The sequence below is a fragment of the Rhinatrema bivittatum genome, chromosome 14 (assembly GCF_901001135.1).
Source record: "Rhinatrema bivittatum chromosome 14, aRhiBiv1.1, whole genome shotgun sequence".
NCBI lineage: Eukaryota > Metazoa > Chordata > Amphibia > Gymnophiona > Rhinatrematidae > Rhinatrema > Rhinatrema bivittatum.
In genome coordinates, this window is record NC_042628.1 from 54,114,528 (window position 1) to 54,131,190 (window position 16,663).

Below are 16,663 nucleotides of genomic sequence, written 5' to 3' on the forward strand. Positions count from 1 at the left end.
TTGAATTCTTGCAAAGTGAAAATTATTATTATTTTTTTTTTATTTAAACAATTATAGAGGTAATACTTGCTTGATCCTGAAAGATAGGAAGAAAAAAAACCTTACAGAGAGGAACAAATTGAGACAGAAAGGGAGCCGCAGGTTCAACAAAGAGGTTAGGACTTTTCAGCTTGGAGAAGAGACGGCTGAGGGGGGATATGATAGAGGTGTTTAAAATCATGAGAGGTCTAGAACGAGTAGATGTCAATCGGTTATTTATGCTTTCGGATAATAGAAAGACTAGGGGGCACTCCATGAAGTTAGCATGTGGCACATTTAAAACTAATCTGAGAAAGTTTTTTTTCACTCAACATACAATTAAACTCTGGAATTTGTTGCCAGAGGATGTGGTTAGTGCAGTTAGTATAGCTGTGTTTAAAAAAGGATTGGGTAAGTTCTTGGAGAAGTCCATTACCTGCTGTTAATTGTTGACTTAGAAATTAGCCACTGCTATTACTAGCAACGGTAACATGGAATAGACTTAGTTTTTGGGTACTTGCCAGGTCCTTATGGCCTGGATTGGCCACTGTTGGAAACAGGATGCTGGGCTTGATGGACCCTTGGTCTGACCCAGTATGGCATGTTCTTATGTTCTTAACTGCCTGCATCTGCTGGAGACAGAAATACTGAAGGGACGCAGGGTAGGCTCTGTCCTGATATAGGATACCCTTTCAGTTTTTTTCTGTCTCCATCTGCTGGACAGGAGGCTCAACCCACTGTCTGGACTGATCCGGGTACGTGCAGGGAATGTAAGTTTTTTTTGGAGCGTGGATTCATACCTGTATGTAATCTACTAAGAACCACACTAGGAGAGAGCGCTATATACAAGAGCTGAGACAAACATACACGGCAGAACGATACACGCACGACCCGGCATGGAGATATGAACACTGAGGCCAATATTCACAAAGGATTTTTCTGGCTACATTTGGAACTTAGCCAGACAAATCTCCCCTCTGCCGCCTGGATAAGTCATTACCTGGCTAAAACTTATTTGGATTAAAAAAAAAAAAAAAGAGAGACAACCCAGGGGGCAGGGCTTAAACTTAGCTGGACAGGGGTGAATGTCTGTGCTCTCCGGCTCAGGTACTCTGCTGAAAAACTCCAACTTACTTCAGCCAAAGCACCCAACCACTCGCCCTCCCCCTCATGCCGCCCAAAAGAGGTTAAATGTCACGGGCCTATCGCCCCAGCCAGCCTTTCCCACCAACCCCCTCGAATTCTGAATTTAATCAATGGTCTCTGGGCCCCCTCCCAAACTCCCCTGCTCCGCTGCAGACTTAATGCACTCGTAGTGCTCCCGGAGGCATCCAGTGTGGGGTGGGAGGGGGCTGTTCAGGCAATATTGCCCAAGGTATGGTGGGGTGGGGGGAGATCGGGCCTGCAGGCCCCCAAACATTTCATTTTCTTTACTTTCAGTCTGCCAACACTTGACCATTAAAACACGTCCCGGGATAACTTTAAACCTAACCAGCTATATTCAAACACAGCTGCTTAGGTTTGAAAGTTATCCAGATAAAAACGTATTCGAGTATATTCAGCGGGATGCTTATTCTGCTGAATATCCCAGACAACGTCTCTGTTCGCCACTTTTCTGAATACTGGCCTCACTGCAGCACTGCAAGAGAAGAGAGAGTCTACTGCACCTCACGAGATACCAGCACTGCAGCACGCCTGCATTGCAAGAGATACCCAAATTGTGGTATCGCTACTGCATGACAAGGCACAGCTGCATGGCAGCACCGCAGGGCAAGGGAGACACACGCTGCGGCACCGCCATCACACAGAAGCAATAGAGATTTCAGCAATCAACAAGAAATCCTATGACAAGAACCACCAGTGCAAAGGATGCATCAGGTCCAAGGTAAAGGGACGGCTGCATCCCAGCTCCAGGGCAGTTCTTAAGATCTAGCTAGGGCCTCCTCTTCCTGCTGAATCCCAGGCACTGACCCAGAATCATCTGCGGGGAGTGTCCTGCACACAGATGGACGACAGCCAGGTCATACACAAACCAGGGCCCAGCTGGAGTGTTCTCTCCCCGGCACACTTGGCTGTAAGAGCATTTAGTCCTGGAGCCTTGCGGATTGCCTCCTGCCTCAGGTGAGGAGGGAAGGGTGGGAAACAAAGACATGAAGATGACGACAGGTGGAAGCAGACATCAGAAAGAAAAGCAACGAAAGCGCCAAGAGGGCAAGCAAACTCTGGCAAACGCACAGCCACAACCGTAAAGGAACCAGCAGACGGGGGAGGAGCCTCAAGGACTGACAAGAGCAGAAGCGAGCACAGCGCAAGCAGACTGTCAGTCTCGTAATCTTTCCATGCACACCCTTAGTCACCCCTAGCCCGCTCCACTGTCTCTCACCTCTCATTCCCCTCCTCATCACCCCTGCCTCCCCACCTCACCGACACCCAAGTTAGCCTCTTCGTATCTCACCTCTCGTTCTCTCCTCCATCTTCTGCCGGATTCTCCCCTGGTCCGGCCAGCTCCGCAGAAGCAGCCCCTCCCCCAGCTTCGGCAGCTTCCAGCGACGGTGCCCCCTCCGATCCTGCAGGGGTGATGTCAGACTGTAGCCACGTTCCTGGCTCAGCGCTCATCCTTCGTTAACTCCCCACCCCCGTTTCCTCTTTTACTGACCTGCGTCGACATCGGTGGTTTCGCTTGAAGGATGCACAGCGGCGGCCCCGGCCTCCGTCTCGCCTCCCTCATTGCCGGCTGCACTCTTCCTAAGCTCCCCCCGGTCTGGGGGCTTCACGGTGCTGCCCTTCCTTTCTGCAACCCCTAACTTTTCACCTGAAACACGTGCAGACAATTTATTCAGCCTCCCCCCTACTGTACAAGCCAGACATTAAATACGGTGGCCATGGACCCATGCAGCCTCTCTCCACCCCACCAAGAAAACAGGCTGATCTCCCCCTCCCAGCATACGTCCCCAGCCAGTAAACCTGTAATCCACCTCCAAGAATATTTAGAATTCAATTTCAGACCTGGTTTAATCTGGAACCCCCTCCTCAGTTCAACCCCAGCAAAACAAAAACAAAAAACAAAAAAAAAATTACATCCAAAATTGAAAGCAACATGATCTCAAGTCACAGAAGGGGCAAATTTGATCCAAGGAGTGTCAAAATTAAAGCATGAGAAAGCCCCTCCAACGTGCTGTGCTTTTGCTGTTAAGCTGCTTGGATTCTGGATATTATCCCCCCCCCACCCCACCCCCACCAACTCTGAAGCAGAGGCTTGGGGGAAACCCTGAGGAAGGGGCCTCGGCAGATGTCACCAATCAGCTTGTTAACAGCAAGACGCAGCTTCCGTGCCATGGACATGAGAATCACTAACGAAGAACAGATGGAGGGGGAAGGAGGAGCCGTGTGTTGGCAGGAGAGGGAGGGGAGGTGAGGAGAGAAGGACTGCACATTCATGTTGGAGGGGGGGAAAAAAAAAAGCAATGAGGTTAATTACTGATGTTAACAGAGAAGGAACCACCCTACCCCAGTCCCCCGTCCCCCCACCAGGAGTGATTCTGGTACATGCCATCATGCTTTCAGGTGAAGGAGTGGGAGAACAGATGTTTGATTTGAGGAGGGGGAAAGGGGAGGGAATACCTTCAGAGTCACCCTTTGATGGCTTGTAGTCATAATCTGTAAAATAAAGGGAGATAAACGAGGTAAAGATGGCATGAACTGTGAATGGGAGGAGAGCCAGAAAGATGGATTCCTCCAACCCTGAACAAGGCTCGATCAGGCCGATACAGTAAGGTCACGCCCAGCCACCTCTCCTGGGCGCGCGATACCGTATTTAAATGAGGGGTCACGCTAGAAAGGAGGCGCTAGGGACAGTAACGCGCCCCTAGCACCTCCTTGGCATCAGGCGCCCAGGAGAGGTGGCTATCAGTGGGTTTGGAAAACAGAAGCTCAATTTTACGAGTTTCTGTTTTCCTAACCTGACTCGCCGGCACATTTTTTTTAAATTTTTTTTTTTTTAAACCTTTTGGTTCCTCCAACTATATATCGCCAAGATATTAAGTCTGAGGATGTACAGAAAAGCAGTTTTTTTCTGCTTCTCTGTACACTTTTTCGGGCTGCTCAGATATTAACACCTGCTCTTGGGCAGGCGTTAATTTATGAGCGTGAAATATGCGGATCGGGTGCGCATTTTTTTGCTTTGTATCCTGGGAGAATAGCGAATATCCTCATCACAATGCATTTGCATGTGATGAGCTCTATTAGTTTTTGTTTTTTTTTGGGGGGGGGGGGGGGGTTGGACGCTCTGAACCCATCCAAAACGCAAATCCAACCCGGGTTAAACAGTGCGCTCAGCTGAGTGCCCTTTACTGTATTGGCTTGAAAGACAGCAAGAGTCATAACAGGGCAGGCAGGGCTAAATGGGGCCGTGGTTTAATGGCCTTCACAGAGAGGAAGGGGTGGTTTTTACGGAAATAGGACGGAGCGGGTCCCTCTCCCATTCGATCACCAGAGGTTTAAAGAATCTCCTTCACTGAAGTCGGCAGGTCACAAGGGCAGTGGCCAAATAAAAGGCAACTGCGCAAGTGCATCTGTGACATCACGGCAGATTGTCCAATGAAACAGCAGGAGATGACATTTCATGCGTCACCAGGTGCTGGGAAAGACATCTTATCCTGTAAGAGATGCGGTCCATGTGGTATGGCTGAGGGAACACATCTTATGCCATAATATACCTCTTTCTTAGCAACATTTAGCTTTTTATAAATCACAAAACGTCGAGATCTGGATAACTTTAGTGCAAGAATTGGAGACATGCATATCACTGGCATAACGGGTGTCACATACTGTGCAACTCCTGCCCGGTCCGATTCCAGCGGGTGGGGTCCAGGATACTGAATCCTTTCTTTGCTTTCAAGGGCTCATCCCCTTTTTTGTTCCCTGAAATCTGATTGGAGAAAAAAGAAAACAATGGAAAAAAAAGTCATATTAATAAATTGAGTAGAAAACCTAATTAAAATCTTGAGTGCCTCTGCAACCCCTTCCCCTGACACCATGCTGCAAGGCCATGGCTCTCACCTTTTTCCGGAAAAAAATGCCCTTGGACTTCTTGTTGTCAGCCACCTTGGTCTTCACCCCCAGGTGCTTCATATAAGTCACAATGGCAGTGAATATGGCGGAGCTGTGGCAGGAGAGAAAGGAAAAAAAAGCAAGTGGTGCTTAAACCATGCGCACAGTCCCGTTCTCTAAGATGCTGGAATCCCCAAAGCTCCCCACATCGGAGTCCCACTGACAGGGGCACTGCTGGGAGAAGGGTCCCACTACCAGGACACTGTTGCAAGGAAGCTCACCACATCAGTCTCAATGACAGGGGACACTGCAAGGAGAAAGCTAATAAAACTCTGACACTAATGCACAACCGTGATTCTTGTGCAATATACAATGGACATATGACATTATGCAGTGAACAATGCTCGCTGTCATTACCTTGGCCCAGCCAGAGACAGGCTGAAAGCTCCCTTGCTCTCACCAATAAGCTTTGCTCCTCCCTCCTCCTCTTCACCCAGCAGTCCAGCCTCCTCCAACCCTGCAGCATCCACCCCACCCACACCATCATGGCCACACCCCATGCCCTGCTGGCATGGGAAAATGGGATCTTTTTTTCCTCTGTCTTCTCCCCAACTCTGCCACATTAGATAGAATACACTCCCACTGCAGACACCATCACAGCAAGGTCATTCCTGGCTAGGGTTCCAGTCCACTCCAGAGGACACGGGAAGAGCAACGTCGAATCCCCTCCTCCACCCAGATGCAAACCACGACAGCTGCTAAGACTTTACCTTTTCTCCTCGTCCGTGGAAATAGTTGGGCTATAAGAGTGGGAGAGAGAGAGAGAGAGAGAGAGACATACACATGAGGTGTAATCTAGCCATTTACTATGAAACAAACGGCTGTATACCCATTTCCGGAAGGACAGAAACCCTGCAGTCACAGGAAGGATGATAAAGACAGCGCGAGAAAGAGAGAGAAGAGAGGGGAGAAAGATGAAAAGACAGGCAGAAAAAGAGAGCAGGTCAGAGGGAGAGACCGAGAGGAGGAATAAACATAGAAAAGCACTCAATTGGATGCAAGATGTGGAGGACAGGACGCACTGCAGCTTTAGGGAGAACGAAGATTCTCCAGGAAGTCGAGTCTGAGTGTGCTTACTCCTAGTGAAAGTGTGCAGTGAACCACAATGCCTTCACAAAGCACCAATTACCGCCCCACACAGGTTCTCAGGAGGAGGGAGTCTCTGAAAACCCAGCAGCATGGCGGGCGGCTGGCCTCTTCGCTCACTCACCGGCAGAACATGGTGCAGGCTGTCAGGGAGTTTGGCTGTCGCTCCTGAGATGTGCATATCTGTGAGGAGAGGCTGGGAGATCGTTTGCTGTTGCGGTCACAAGCTGAACAAAAGCTGGAGGCAGCAAGAGCCGGGACTTTTATACCCCCCCCCCCCCCCCCGCTACGGATGATGCAACTCAGTGAAAGAGCACTGGGGGGGGGGGGGGTGCTGGTGCCAGACACTAAGGGCGGACAGCTGCTAATGATTACAGTTCTGGGCAGAACCAGATGAAAGGCTAAAAGCTAGTGTTTGCAACTGTGCTTTTCTATGTGCTCCCTCTCCCCCCCCCCCCTGGTTTAATGACATTTTCTGTTGCCAGATGTTTTCCCACACAAAGAGCACAGCTGTTTCCTGGGCTTCCTCACTGGAAGGAAAGGGGGGAGGAGGTCCACCCTTCTCTGGGAGTCCCCGGCACTGCTGACATGGCAGAGGGGAGGAGGGAGCACACTGGGTACAGGGGCGGACAGGAGATTGCAGAGCCTGGGGCAGGCTGCGCTGCACTCACAGGCCCTCCCCTTCCTAGTGCCACATCTTTCACTGGCACTGCACTGACTCCCAGTGTGCAGCTGTCTGTGCAGATGTTTTGCAGGCATGGATACCCATTTTTCTTTGTTCTTCTGACCTCTCAAAATAAAGCAAGTCCACTCCAACAAAACAGTAACAAGCCCCACCCACTCCAGCAGAGACAGCTTCCTACCTGACCTACCCACTCCAACAGCGACTATTACCAGGATAACCATTCATAGCTGTGGTGATGCAGGGAAGACGGGAAGCAGGAGTTAGAGGTGGCTGTAAAAGAAACCCCTAAGAGGCACTCTGATCTCTTAGCTCGGCTCAGCACAAGGTACTCACCATCAATCCCCACCAGGGCAGCTCTCTTAGCCAGCATTTGGTCAGCTAAATGTGCTGCCTCCCCTTGCTCCCACAGCCTGGCGTATGCACTGCCTCCCTCATCTTTGCAACTTGGGGAATACACCAGACTCCCCTCGCCCCTGCAGCCTGGGGTACGCACCCGACTCCCTTTGTCTACAGCTTGGGGTTCGCACCCGACTCCCCTCGCCCCTGCAGCCTGGGATACGCACCAGACTCCCCTCATCTACAGCTTGGGGTATGCACCCGACTCCCCTCGCCCCTGCAGCCTGGGATACGCACCCGACTCCCCACGCCCCTGCAGCCTGGGGTACGCACCAGACTCCCCACGCCCCTGCAGCCTGGGGTACGCACCGACTCCCCACGCCCCTGCAGCCTGGGGTACGCACCCGACTCCCCACGCCCCTGCAGCCTGGGGTACGCACCGACTCCCCACGCCCCTGCAGCCTGGGGTACGCACCCGACTCCCCACGCCCCTGCAGCCTGGGGTACGCACCCGACTCCCCACGTCCCTGCAGCCTGGGGTACGCACCCGACTCCCCACGCCCCTGCAGCCTGGGGTACGCACCCGACTCCCCACGCCCCTGCAGCCTGGGGTACGCACCCGACTCCCCACGCCCCTGCAGCCTGGCGTACGCACCCGACTCCCCACGCCCCAGCAGCCTGGGGTACGCACCCGACTCCCCACGCCCCTGCAGCCTGGGGTACGCACCCGACTCCCCACGCCCCTGCAGCCTGGGGTACGCACCCGACTCCCCACGCCCCTGCAGCCTGGGGTACGCACCGACTCCCCACGCCCCTGCAGCCTGGCGTACGCACCCGACTCCCCACGCCCCTGCAGCCTGGCGTACGCACCCGACTCCCCACGCCCCTGCAGCCTGGCGTACGCACCCGACTCCCCACGCCCCAGCAGCCTGGGGTACGCACCCGACTCCCCACGCCCCAGCAGCCTGGGATACGCACACCACACCTCTGCAGCCTAGGATACCACCTGACTCCCCTCATCTACAGCCTGGGGGACGCACCCGACTCCCCACGGCCCTGCAGCCTGGGGGACGCACCCGACTCCCCACGGCCCTGCAGCCTGGGGGACGCACCCGACTCCCCACGGCCCTGCAGCCTGGGGGACGCACCCGACTCCCCACGGCCCTGCAGCCTGGGGGACGCACCCGACTCCCCACGCCCCTGCAGCCTGGGGTATGCACCACACTCCCCTCATCTACAGCTTGGGGTACGCACCCAACTCCCCTCACCCCTGCAGCCTGTGGTACTCACTGCATCTCATCTAGCCGGATCAGAAGCTGCTCTGCCAGCTGCTTCTCCTTGGCCTCCAGAATGCTCTTGTCATTCGTCCGATATGATTCCAGCTCCATCAGCTCGGTCTCCCCTGGGGTCATTCCCAGGATTCGTTTTGTCCTGAGAGAGAAGACAGCTATAGTACTGAAGCGTGCTGATCCCACAGCATCCAAAGACCCTCCACCAGGAAGCAAGCCCAGGATCTCCTCACACCTCCACCGAGGAGGAGCAGATCCAAGACAACCTCACACCTCCACCCTACTCAGTCAAAGAGAGCAGATCCAAGGACCACCCCCCCTCACACCTTCCACCCACACCAGAGGGAGGCAGTATAGCCCAAGAGCCCCTCAAACGTGCTCCATCTCTGCCATTTATTTTGTAGCCCATGCTCCCATCTTAAGCAGACGTTAATGGGTTCCATGCAAACTATCACTAGCTTCTGCCAGATCTCTGCCAGTTTTTTGTTTTTTCTAAACAAACATCACAGGGTCAATTTTCAAATCCTGGCTAGTGAAGTAATTTAGTCAGATAACACTTACTTGTAACTTAGCCAAGGATAATAAAGCAGCACAGCTATGCTGCTGAATATCCGCATATATATTGCAACTTATCTGGATAAGTTATATCTGCCTAAGTTTAGACTGCTAATGTGCAGGTCTAACATAAGAAATTGCCATGCTGGGTCAGACCAAGGGTCCATCAAGCCCAGCATCCTGTTTCCAACAGAGGCCAAACCAGGCCACAAGAACCTGGCAATTACCCAAACACTAAGAAGATCCCAAGCTACCGATGCAATTAATAGCAGTGGCTATTCCCTAAGTAAACTTGATTAATAGCAGTTAACGGATTTCTCCTCCAAGAACTTATCCAAACCTTTTTTGAACCCAGCTACACTAACTGCACTAACCACATCCTCTGGCAACAAATTCCAGAGCTTTATTGTGCGTTGAGTGAAAAAGAATTTTCTCCGATTAGTCTTAAATGTGTTACTTGCTAACTTCATGGAATGCCCCCTAGTCTTTCTATTATTCGAAAGTGTAAATAAATGATTCACATCTACGCGTTCAAGACCTCTCATGATCTTAAAGACCTCTATCATATCTCCCCTCAGCCGTCTCTTCCCCAAGCTGAACAGCCCTAACCTCTTCAGCCTTTCCTCATAGGGGAGCTGTTCCATCCCCTTTATCATTTTGGTTGCCCTTCTCTGTACCTTCTCCATCGCAACTATATCTTTTTTGAGATGTGGCGACCAGAATTGTACACAGTATTCAACTTAGATAGACAACTTATCCAACTACATCAATAATTGCTTCTTAGCTGAATAAGTTATCTGGCTAAGTAGCGTTGCCCCAATCCGTCCACAAAGTTGTCCGCCTAATACATAGCTGGATAAGTGACTTATCCGGCTATCAGCGGCCACTGAATGCGAGTGGATATTGAGCAGCTGCTAGATAGCCACATACAGCCTACTTATCAATCTGTCATTTGAATATCAGGTTCCATATATCCTTAGAATTTATGGGGAACTTACTTCTAACTATATAAAAATACAACAGGAGAGTGACAGGCATCCCCTAATACCCAGTGAGGGCAGCATCTCTCAGGGCATCTGTATAAGAGGAGCACATGGGGAGCAAGGGAGTGGCTCACACGTGCACTCTGGTCCCACGAATTCCTTTAATGTACCTAAAATCCTCCAGCTGCCGGGCAATCTCCTGGAACTGATGGCTCTGAATTGACAGGACGTACTTCTTCTGGGTTTCTTCAGGGATTAGTTCCGGCCTTGTACGATCTATAAAGGAACAGATCAGAACGTGCAAGTCGCTTATTAGACAGAGCTGAGAGCTTCCATCCAGTAGTCCTCTTCCCCACCCCCAGCCAGCAGCATGAGCTTCCACAGAGCAGTGCCCCTGGTCAGTAAGTGGCATGTGATCCTTGAAATGATGAGCAGATTAATTCCAGCTTTGGCCACAGGATGTCTCACCAGCTCACATGGCAGAGCTCTGCAGAGCAGCACTGTCACTCCATTTGCTTTGCACTGACTTTATTAGTTTTACATTCTCTAGGTTTCTGAGGGAACAGTTAATTTGACAATATTATGAAATGCATAACTCCTTACCTAGATCAAAGGAAACATTCTGTGGCACTGGTACTCGGAGAATCTAGGAGAAGAGAGAGAGAGAAATATGCAGAGTCAGAGGGGAGCTTTCCATGCGAGCACAGAAACAGGACCGTTTTTAGGCTGGTGCAAATGGTGTTACTGCACTGGGGCCCACAGCCGGAGGGGCTCTGCGGCAATCACACCACACCAACTTAGCCAGGCTTGCTGCATCTGGACAAACAATACAGAAGGCTCCTATACAGGACTGAGGGAAGGGGAAGAGAGTGTAGGTGTCAGGTCTGCTTGAGTCTGGGAGGAAAAGGGGAACAGAAGGACCAGGGCTAAAGTGTGGGGTCCTAAGGAGCAACAGCCTAGGGCAGGAGAGGAAGCATGCAGGGAAGAAAGCAGGACAGTGGGGGACTGCGAGCGCATTCCTCCCTGCCAGTCCCCGTGCTGCATTGCCATGGTCAGGATGTGACACTGTCCCAGCTGGCTCAGGAGACCTGGGAGAGCAGACAGGAGGCGGCAGAATGTGGAGGGAGAGAGGGAATACAAGGGGGTGAGAGGCACAGCAGAGGGCAGATGGTTGAGGAAGTGAGAAGAGCATCAAGGAGGAGTGAGGGAAAAAAAGGGGGAGACCAGGTATGAGGGCTGAGAAGAGTGAGGGTCAGAGAGGGAAATGGGGGTCAGAGGGGGAGAGGTGAAATCTGGGTGGGAATGGAAGGAAGGAAAAACATGAAATATGATGGAGGAAAGCGACAGAGATGAAGACAAAGCCGAATGGTGAAGAAAAATGATAGGGCGAGCAGAGTCGCAGAAGGAAACAAATAGACACAAGATGATAGAGAGCCTATATTCAGCTGCTGTATGGCTGTGTTATACATAACCGACTACATGGTACCACTCAGTGGCAAGGTCACACCACTGAATATAGCCAGCTAACTTTAAGACAGTCCTATGGCCCAACCAGAGTTAGATGGTTAACTTAGACAGCTAACTCTGATCCTCCCCAGAATGCATCCTCTCCACCCCTGGAATGCCCTTGTCTTATCTGGCTAGAATTTAGCTGGATAAGGGCCAAATATAGCCAGGTAAGCCATTTAGATGGATAACTATTACGTTATCCATCTAACTGGCTTTTGAATATGGACCTCAATATTTTTTTTTAATTTTAACATCCGTTATCTATCTTTAGAAAGCTTTATATTTCATATGGGGGCGTGCTTAGGTCAGGGAAGGAAAAGATGCAGAGATCAGACTTTCAAATCTAAGTACATTATTTTGAAAAGAAAAAAGTAGCCACAGAAAGTGGGTATACACGCTGCATGGACTTTCTTGGGGCAATTTTTAAAGGGAAAAGGTGCTCATAGCTTCCCTTTGAGAACTGGTGCAAAGTCTACAAGTAAAAGCACCTGTGAACTTTGCGGCTATGTGGCAGATATTAAAACTGCCCAATGTTATTTCATGGTGAAATGTAAGCTTACCTGTTCATTTCCTTTCCTTGAGTCCTGCCAGAACAGAACTGACTTGGAGGTTATGTCCATACACCAGCATTTGAAGGTGGAAAACTCTTTCTACCAATGTCATCTTCACTACACAGTATGGTGTAGCAGGAGAGGTTGTCAGTAGCCTCTTGCCCAAAACTTCCAATATGTAAGGACTACCTCCCTTCGAAAAAATGGAGAAATTACTTACCTGATAATTTCATTTTCCTTAGTGTAGACAGAAGAACTCAGGACCAGTGGGTTATTTGCTCTTCTGCTAGCAGATGGGAGACGGAGTCAGATTTCAAAGCTGACGTCACTCTAGATATACCCCTGCAGTAACCTCAGCTCTTCAGTATTCTCTTCGAAACGTCATTGTGGATATATCTTGCTTAATTAACTTGATTAAAACTTGATTGAACTGGTTCAACTGATTTCAAACTGGAGACCGCCAGTGCACTCAACCAATTAATGCCGACACCGGACAAACTGTGGGTGACTTGAACTAGGGGTAGGCAATGGCTTACCTGTATTTCCTTAGTCTCGAGGTTCGCTTTCCGAGGTTCTCCTTCTCTGGGGCAGCCGTGGGCGGGATGCTGAGGCCATCTGTCTACACTAAGGAAAACAAAATTATCAGATAAGTAATTTTTCCATTTCCTAGCGTGTAGCCAGATGGACTCAGGACTAGTGTGATGTACAAAAGCTACTCCTGGACAGGGCGTGAGGCTGCCCATTGCCCACTTAGAACTGCCCTTGCGAAGGCTGAATCTTCTCGAGGCTGAACATCCAGGCGGTAGAACCTGGAAAAGGTGTGTATGGAGGGCCATGTTGCCGCCCGACAGATCTCAGCGGGCGAGAGCAGCTTGGTTTCTGCCCAAGAAACTGCCTGTGCCCTCATAGAATGAGCCTTAACTTGTAGTGGTAAGGTTTTTCCTGCCTCTATGTAGGTTGTCTTGATTACATCTTTGATCCAGTGAGCTATGGTCACCCGCGAGGATGCTTCTCCTTGCTTCTTCCCACTGTGAAGAATGAACAAACAATCCGTTTTGCGCACCGGTTCCGATCTTTCCAGGTATCGCACCAGGAGTCTGCCGACATTTAGGTGGCGAAGAAGGCATGAGTCTTCCGAGTCTTTATGTTCATCCGGAGATGGCAGGGAAATGGCCTGGTTCAAATGAAAATCGGAGACCACTTTTGGTAGGAAGGAGGAGACAGTGCACAGTTGTATGGTTCCAGGAGTGAACCTAAGGAATGGTTCCCGATAGGATAGTGCCTGTAGCTCGGAGATGCGATGAGCTGAAGATATTGCCACCAGGAATACAGTCTTCAATGTTAAGAGGTGTAGTGACAGACCACGCGTTGGTCTGAAGGAAGCCCCTGCTAGGAAGTCTAATACTAGATTGAGATTCCATAGGGGCACTGGCCACTTCCTTTTCAGGAAGCGGGACAAATCCAGATGGGTTGACAGCCAGATACCGTCCACTTCGGCTCTGAAGCAGGACAGTGCAGCTACTTGGACCTTGAGGGAGTTGAGTGACAACCCCTTCTTCATACCGTCCTGTAGGAACTCCAGAATCATGGGAGATCTTGGCTGTCCACGGGAGTATCCCGCAGTCCTCGCACCAGGCTTCGAATACTCTCCAGATCCGTATGTATGACAGGGATGTGGAGAACTTGCACGCGCGGAGTAGGGTGTCAATCAAGGCCTTTGAGTAACCGCGCTTCTTCAGGCGAGTCCTCTCAAGGGCCAGACCATAAGAGAGAATCGAGAAGGACCTTCGTGAAGAATCGGACCCTGCCACAGAGGGTTCCCCGCAAGGCATCTTTGCATGTCCACGTACCATGGTCATCTTGGCCAATCTGGGGCCACTAGTAGAACTAGTCCCCTGTGATGTTCTATCTTGTGGATGACCTTGCCCAGTAGCGGCCATGGGGGGAAGGTGTACAGTAAGTCTTCCTCTGGCCAAGTCTGGACGAGAGCGTCGATCCCTTGGAAGTGTGGCTCTCATCTGCAGCTAAAGAACCTAGGGACTTGGGCACTGAGACGGGTGGCCAGTAGGTCCATGGCTGGGAGGTCCCAGTGTTTTACTATCAGTTGGAAGGCTGTGGTTGACAGCGTCCATTCCCCCGGATCCAGGCTCTCTCGGCTGAGATGTCTTTTTCTGTGATGTGGGAGGCCGAGATCCCTTGTAGGTTTATCTCCACCCATGCCATGAGAGGATCTATCTCCACAGACACCTGCTGGCTCTTGGTTCCCCCCTGGCGGTTGATGTAAGCCACCGCTGTAGCATTGTCAGACATTACGCGAATCACTTTGCCTCGGAGTCTGTGACTGAATCGCAGGCACGCTAGTCTGACTGCTCGAGCTTCCAGGCGGTTTATGTTCCATTCCGCCTCTTCCTTGTTCCATTGTCCCTGACCCGTCAGCTCCTGACAGTGGGCTCCCCACCCTCGCAGGCTCGCATCCATGGTGAGCAAGATCCAGTTCGGTGGGGATAGGCTTACTCCTCTGATTAGGTGGTCTTCCTGTAGCCATCACTGGAGCTGAGAATGTACTTCTGCTGGTAGTTGGAGGTGAATTGAGTAGTCCTGGGACAGTAGGTTCCATCATGACAGTAAGGAGCGCTGGAGCGGTCGCACGTGGGCCCTTGCCCATGGGATGACCTCCAGGGTTGATACCATGAGGCTGAGGACTTGAAGATAGATAACCAATACACGCCTCAAAGTATGGGACTATCGTCGTAATTGTTCGATCAGTTTCCTTCTCCTCAGAGGAGGAAGGAAGACTTTGTTCTGTTTGGTGTCGAAACGGGCCCCCAGGTACTCTAGAGATTGAGAGGGCTGCAGACTGCTCTTGCCCGTGTTTACGTCCCAACCAGTAGGCTCTTGACTCTGCCGGTCACCTACCGGCTCTCTTCCGAAGACTTTGTCCTGATCAACCAGTCGTCCAGGTAAGGATGTACCAAGATCCCTTCCTTCTTCAGTGTTGCCGCCACGACCACCATAATTTTGGAGAATGTTCTGGGGGCCGTTGCTAGGCCGAAAGGAAGCGCTCGGAACTGGTAATGGTGACCCAGTTTCACAAAGCATAGAAAATGCTGGTGATCCTGATGGACTGGAATGTGAAGGTAGGCTTCAGAGAGGTCCAGGGAGGTTAGAAACTCTGCTGGCTGTACTGCCATTATGATGAAGCGAAGAATCTCCATGTGGAAGTGTAGTATCCGCAGATGACTGTTGACGTTCTTGAGATCCAAGATAGGTCGGAATGATCCTTCCTTCTTGGGAATATAAAATAGATGGAATAGCACCCAAATAGCGACCCATATTTTGTTGGGGCGTGGGAACCGGAGTTATTGCCTTCAGACAGAGTAGTCTTGTCAGGGTAGCTTCCACTGCTAGTCTCTTGGTGTCAGAGTGGCAAGGTGACATCATAAATGTGTCTTGAGGGATGCTGCGGAATTCCAGAGAGTAACCTTCTCGAATGATGTTTAGCACTCATTTGTCCGACGTGATCTCGACCCATCTTTGGTAGAAAAGGGCAAGTCGACCCCCTATCTCCTCTTCCTGTGGATGGGTAGGCCCATTCTCACTGTGGAGCACGGCTGGAGCCTGTCCCCGGGCCTGCTCCTCTCTTGTCGGTTCCGAAAGGGCTGGGACCTTCCGGAGGGGCGAGGTGCCTGGATCTGCGAGTTCCTGAAAGGTCTAAAGCACTGTGAGCCTCTGCCCTTGGTTCTTCTGGGGGAGGAACGCTGAGATTTTTTACCCCTATCTTCCGGTAGCTGAGGCACTGGGGATTCGCCCCATTTGCTGGCTAACTTCTCCAATTCACTTCCGAACAAGAGAGATCCTTTAAAGGGCATTCTTGTGAGATTTGCTTTAGATGTCGTGTCAGCAGACCAATTCCGTAGCCATAGTTGTCTTCTGGCTGCCAGTACAGAGGTTATGCCTCTGGCTGAGGTACACACCAGGTTTGAGCTAGCGCCGCCAGGAAGGCTGCTGCAGGTTCCATCGTCTCACTGGTATACATTTTGGAGTTATTCGCCTCTCTTGAGAGGAGCAAGCAGGAATGTGCCACCAGTGCGCAGCAGGAAGTAATCTGCAGTGTCATTGCTGTTGCATCGAAGGCCTGCTTAAGGATGGATTCCAATCTTCTACCCTGAGTATCCTTCAATGCAGCCCTTCCCTCAACGGAAATCGTTGTTCGCTTTGAGACGGCACAGACCACAGCATCCACTTTCGGGAAACGCAGGCGTTCCTTGGTCGCTGGTTCTAGAGGGTATAGGGCTTCCAAGGCCCGACCCCCTTTGAAGCTGGTTTCCAGGGCATCCCACTCCAGGTCAATCAGTTCCTGGATGGCTTCCATCATTGGGAAGTAGCATGAGGCTTTACGAAGGGACACCAGGATGGGATTCTTCTTTGGTTCCGCCATAGGATCTGTGCCTGGAATACCCAGCATCTTCAGAGTGTGGGAAACAAGGGCTGGTAATTCGTCCTTGTGGAAGAAGCGAAGCATGGTTCGGTATGGTTCCATTC

At 51.1% G+C, this 16,663-nt stretch overlaps 1 protein-coding gene across 6 annotated transcripts in view; it reads right to left on the reverse strand.

Moving 5' to 3' along the window:
- Positions 1 to 16,663, reverse strand: part of ARHGEF1 (Rho guanine nucleotide exchange factor 1) — a 152,935-nt gene that overhangs the window by 31,642 nt on the left and 104,630 nt on the right. For 4 of the 6 annotated variants that reach the window (XM_029577481.1, XM_029577486.1, XM_029577482.1 and 1 more), the window contains exons 6-14: positions 10,665 to 10,707; positions 10,232 to 10,337; positions 8,525 to 8,665; positions 5,838 to 5,867; positions 5,077 to 5,179; positions 4,846 to 4,945; positions 3,640 to 3,675; positions 2,675 to 2,830; positions 2,474 to 2,585 (exon numbers count right to left, since the gene is read on the reverse strand). In XM_029577481.1, coding sequence (XP_029433341.1) covers positions 2,474 to 2,585; positions 2,675 to 2,830; positions 3,640 to 3,675; positions 4,846 to 4,945; positions 5,077 to 5,179; positions 5,838 to 5,867; positions 8,525 to 8,665; positions 10,232 to 10,337; positions 10,665 to 10,707 — 827 coding nt within the window. Of the gene's footprint in view, positions 1 to 2,473; positions 2,586 to 2,674; positions 2,831 to 3,639; positions 3,676 to 4,845; positions 4,946 to 5,076; positions 5,180 to 5,837; positions 5,868 to 6,337; positions 6,453 to 8,524; positions 8,666 to 10,231; positions 10,338 to 10,664; positions 10,708 to 16,663 lie in introns of those variants that run through there. The other 2 variants (XM_029577485.1, XM_029577487.1) reach the window with 2 other exon arrangements.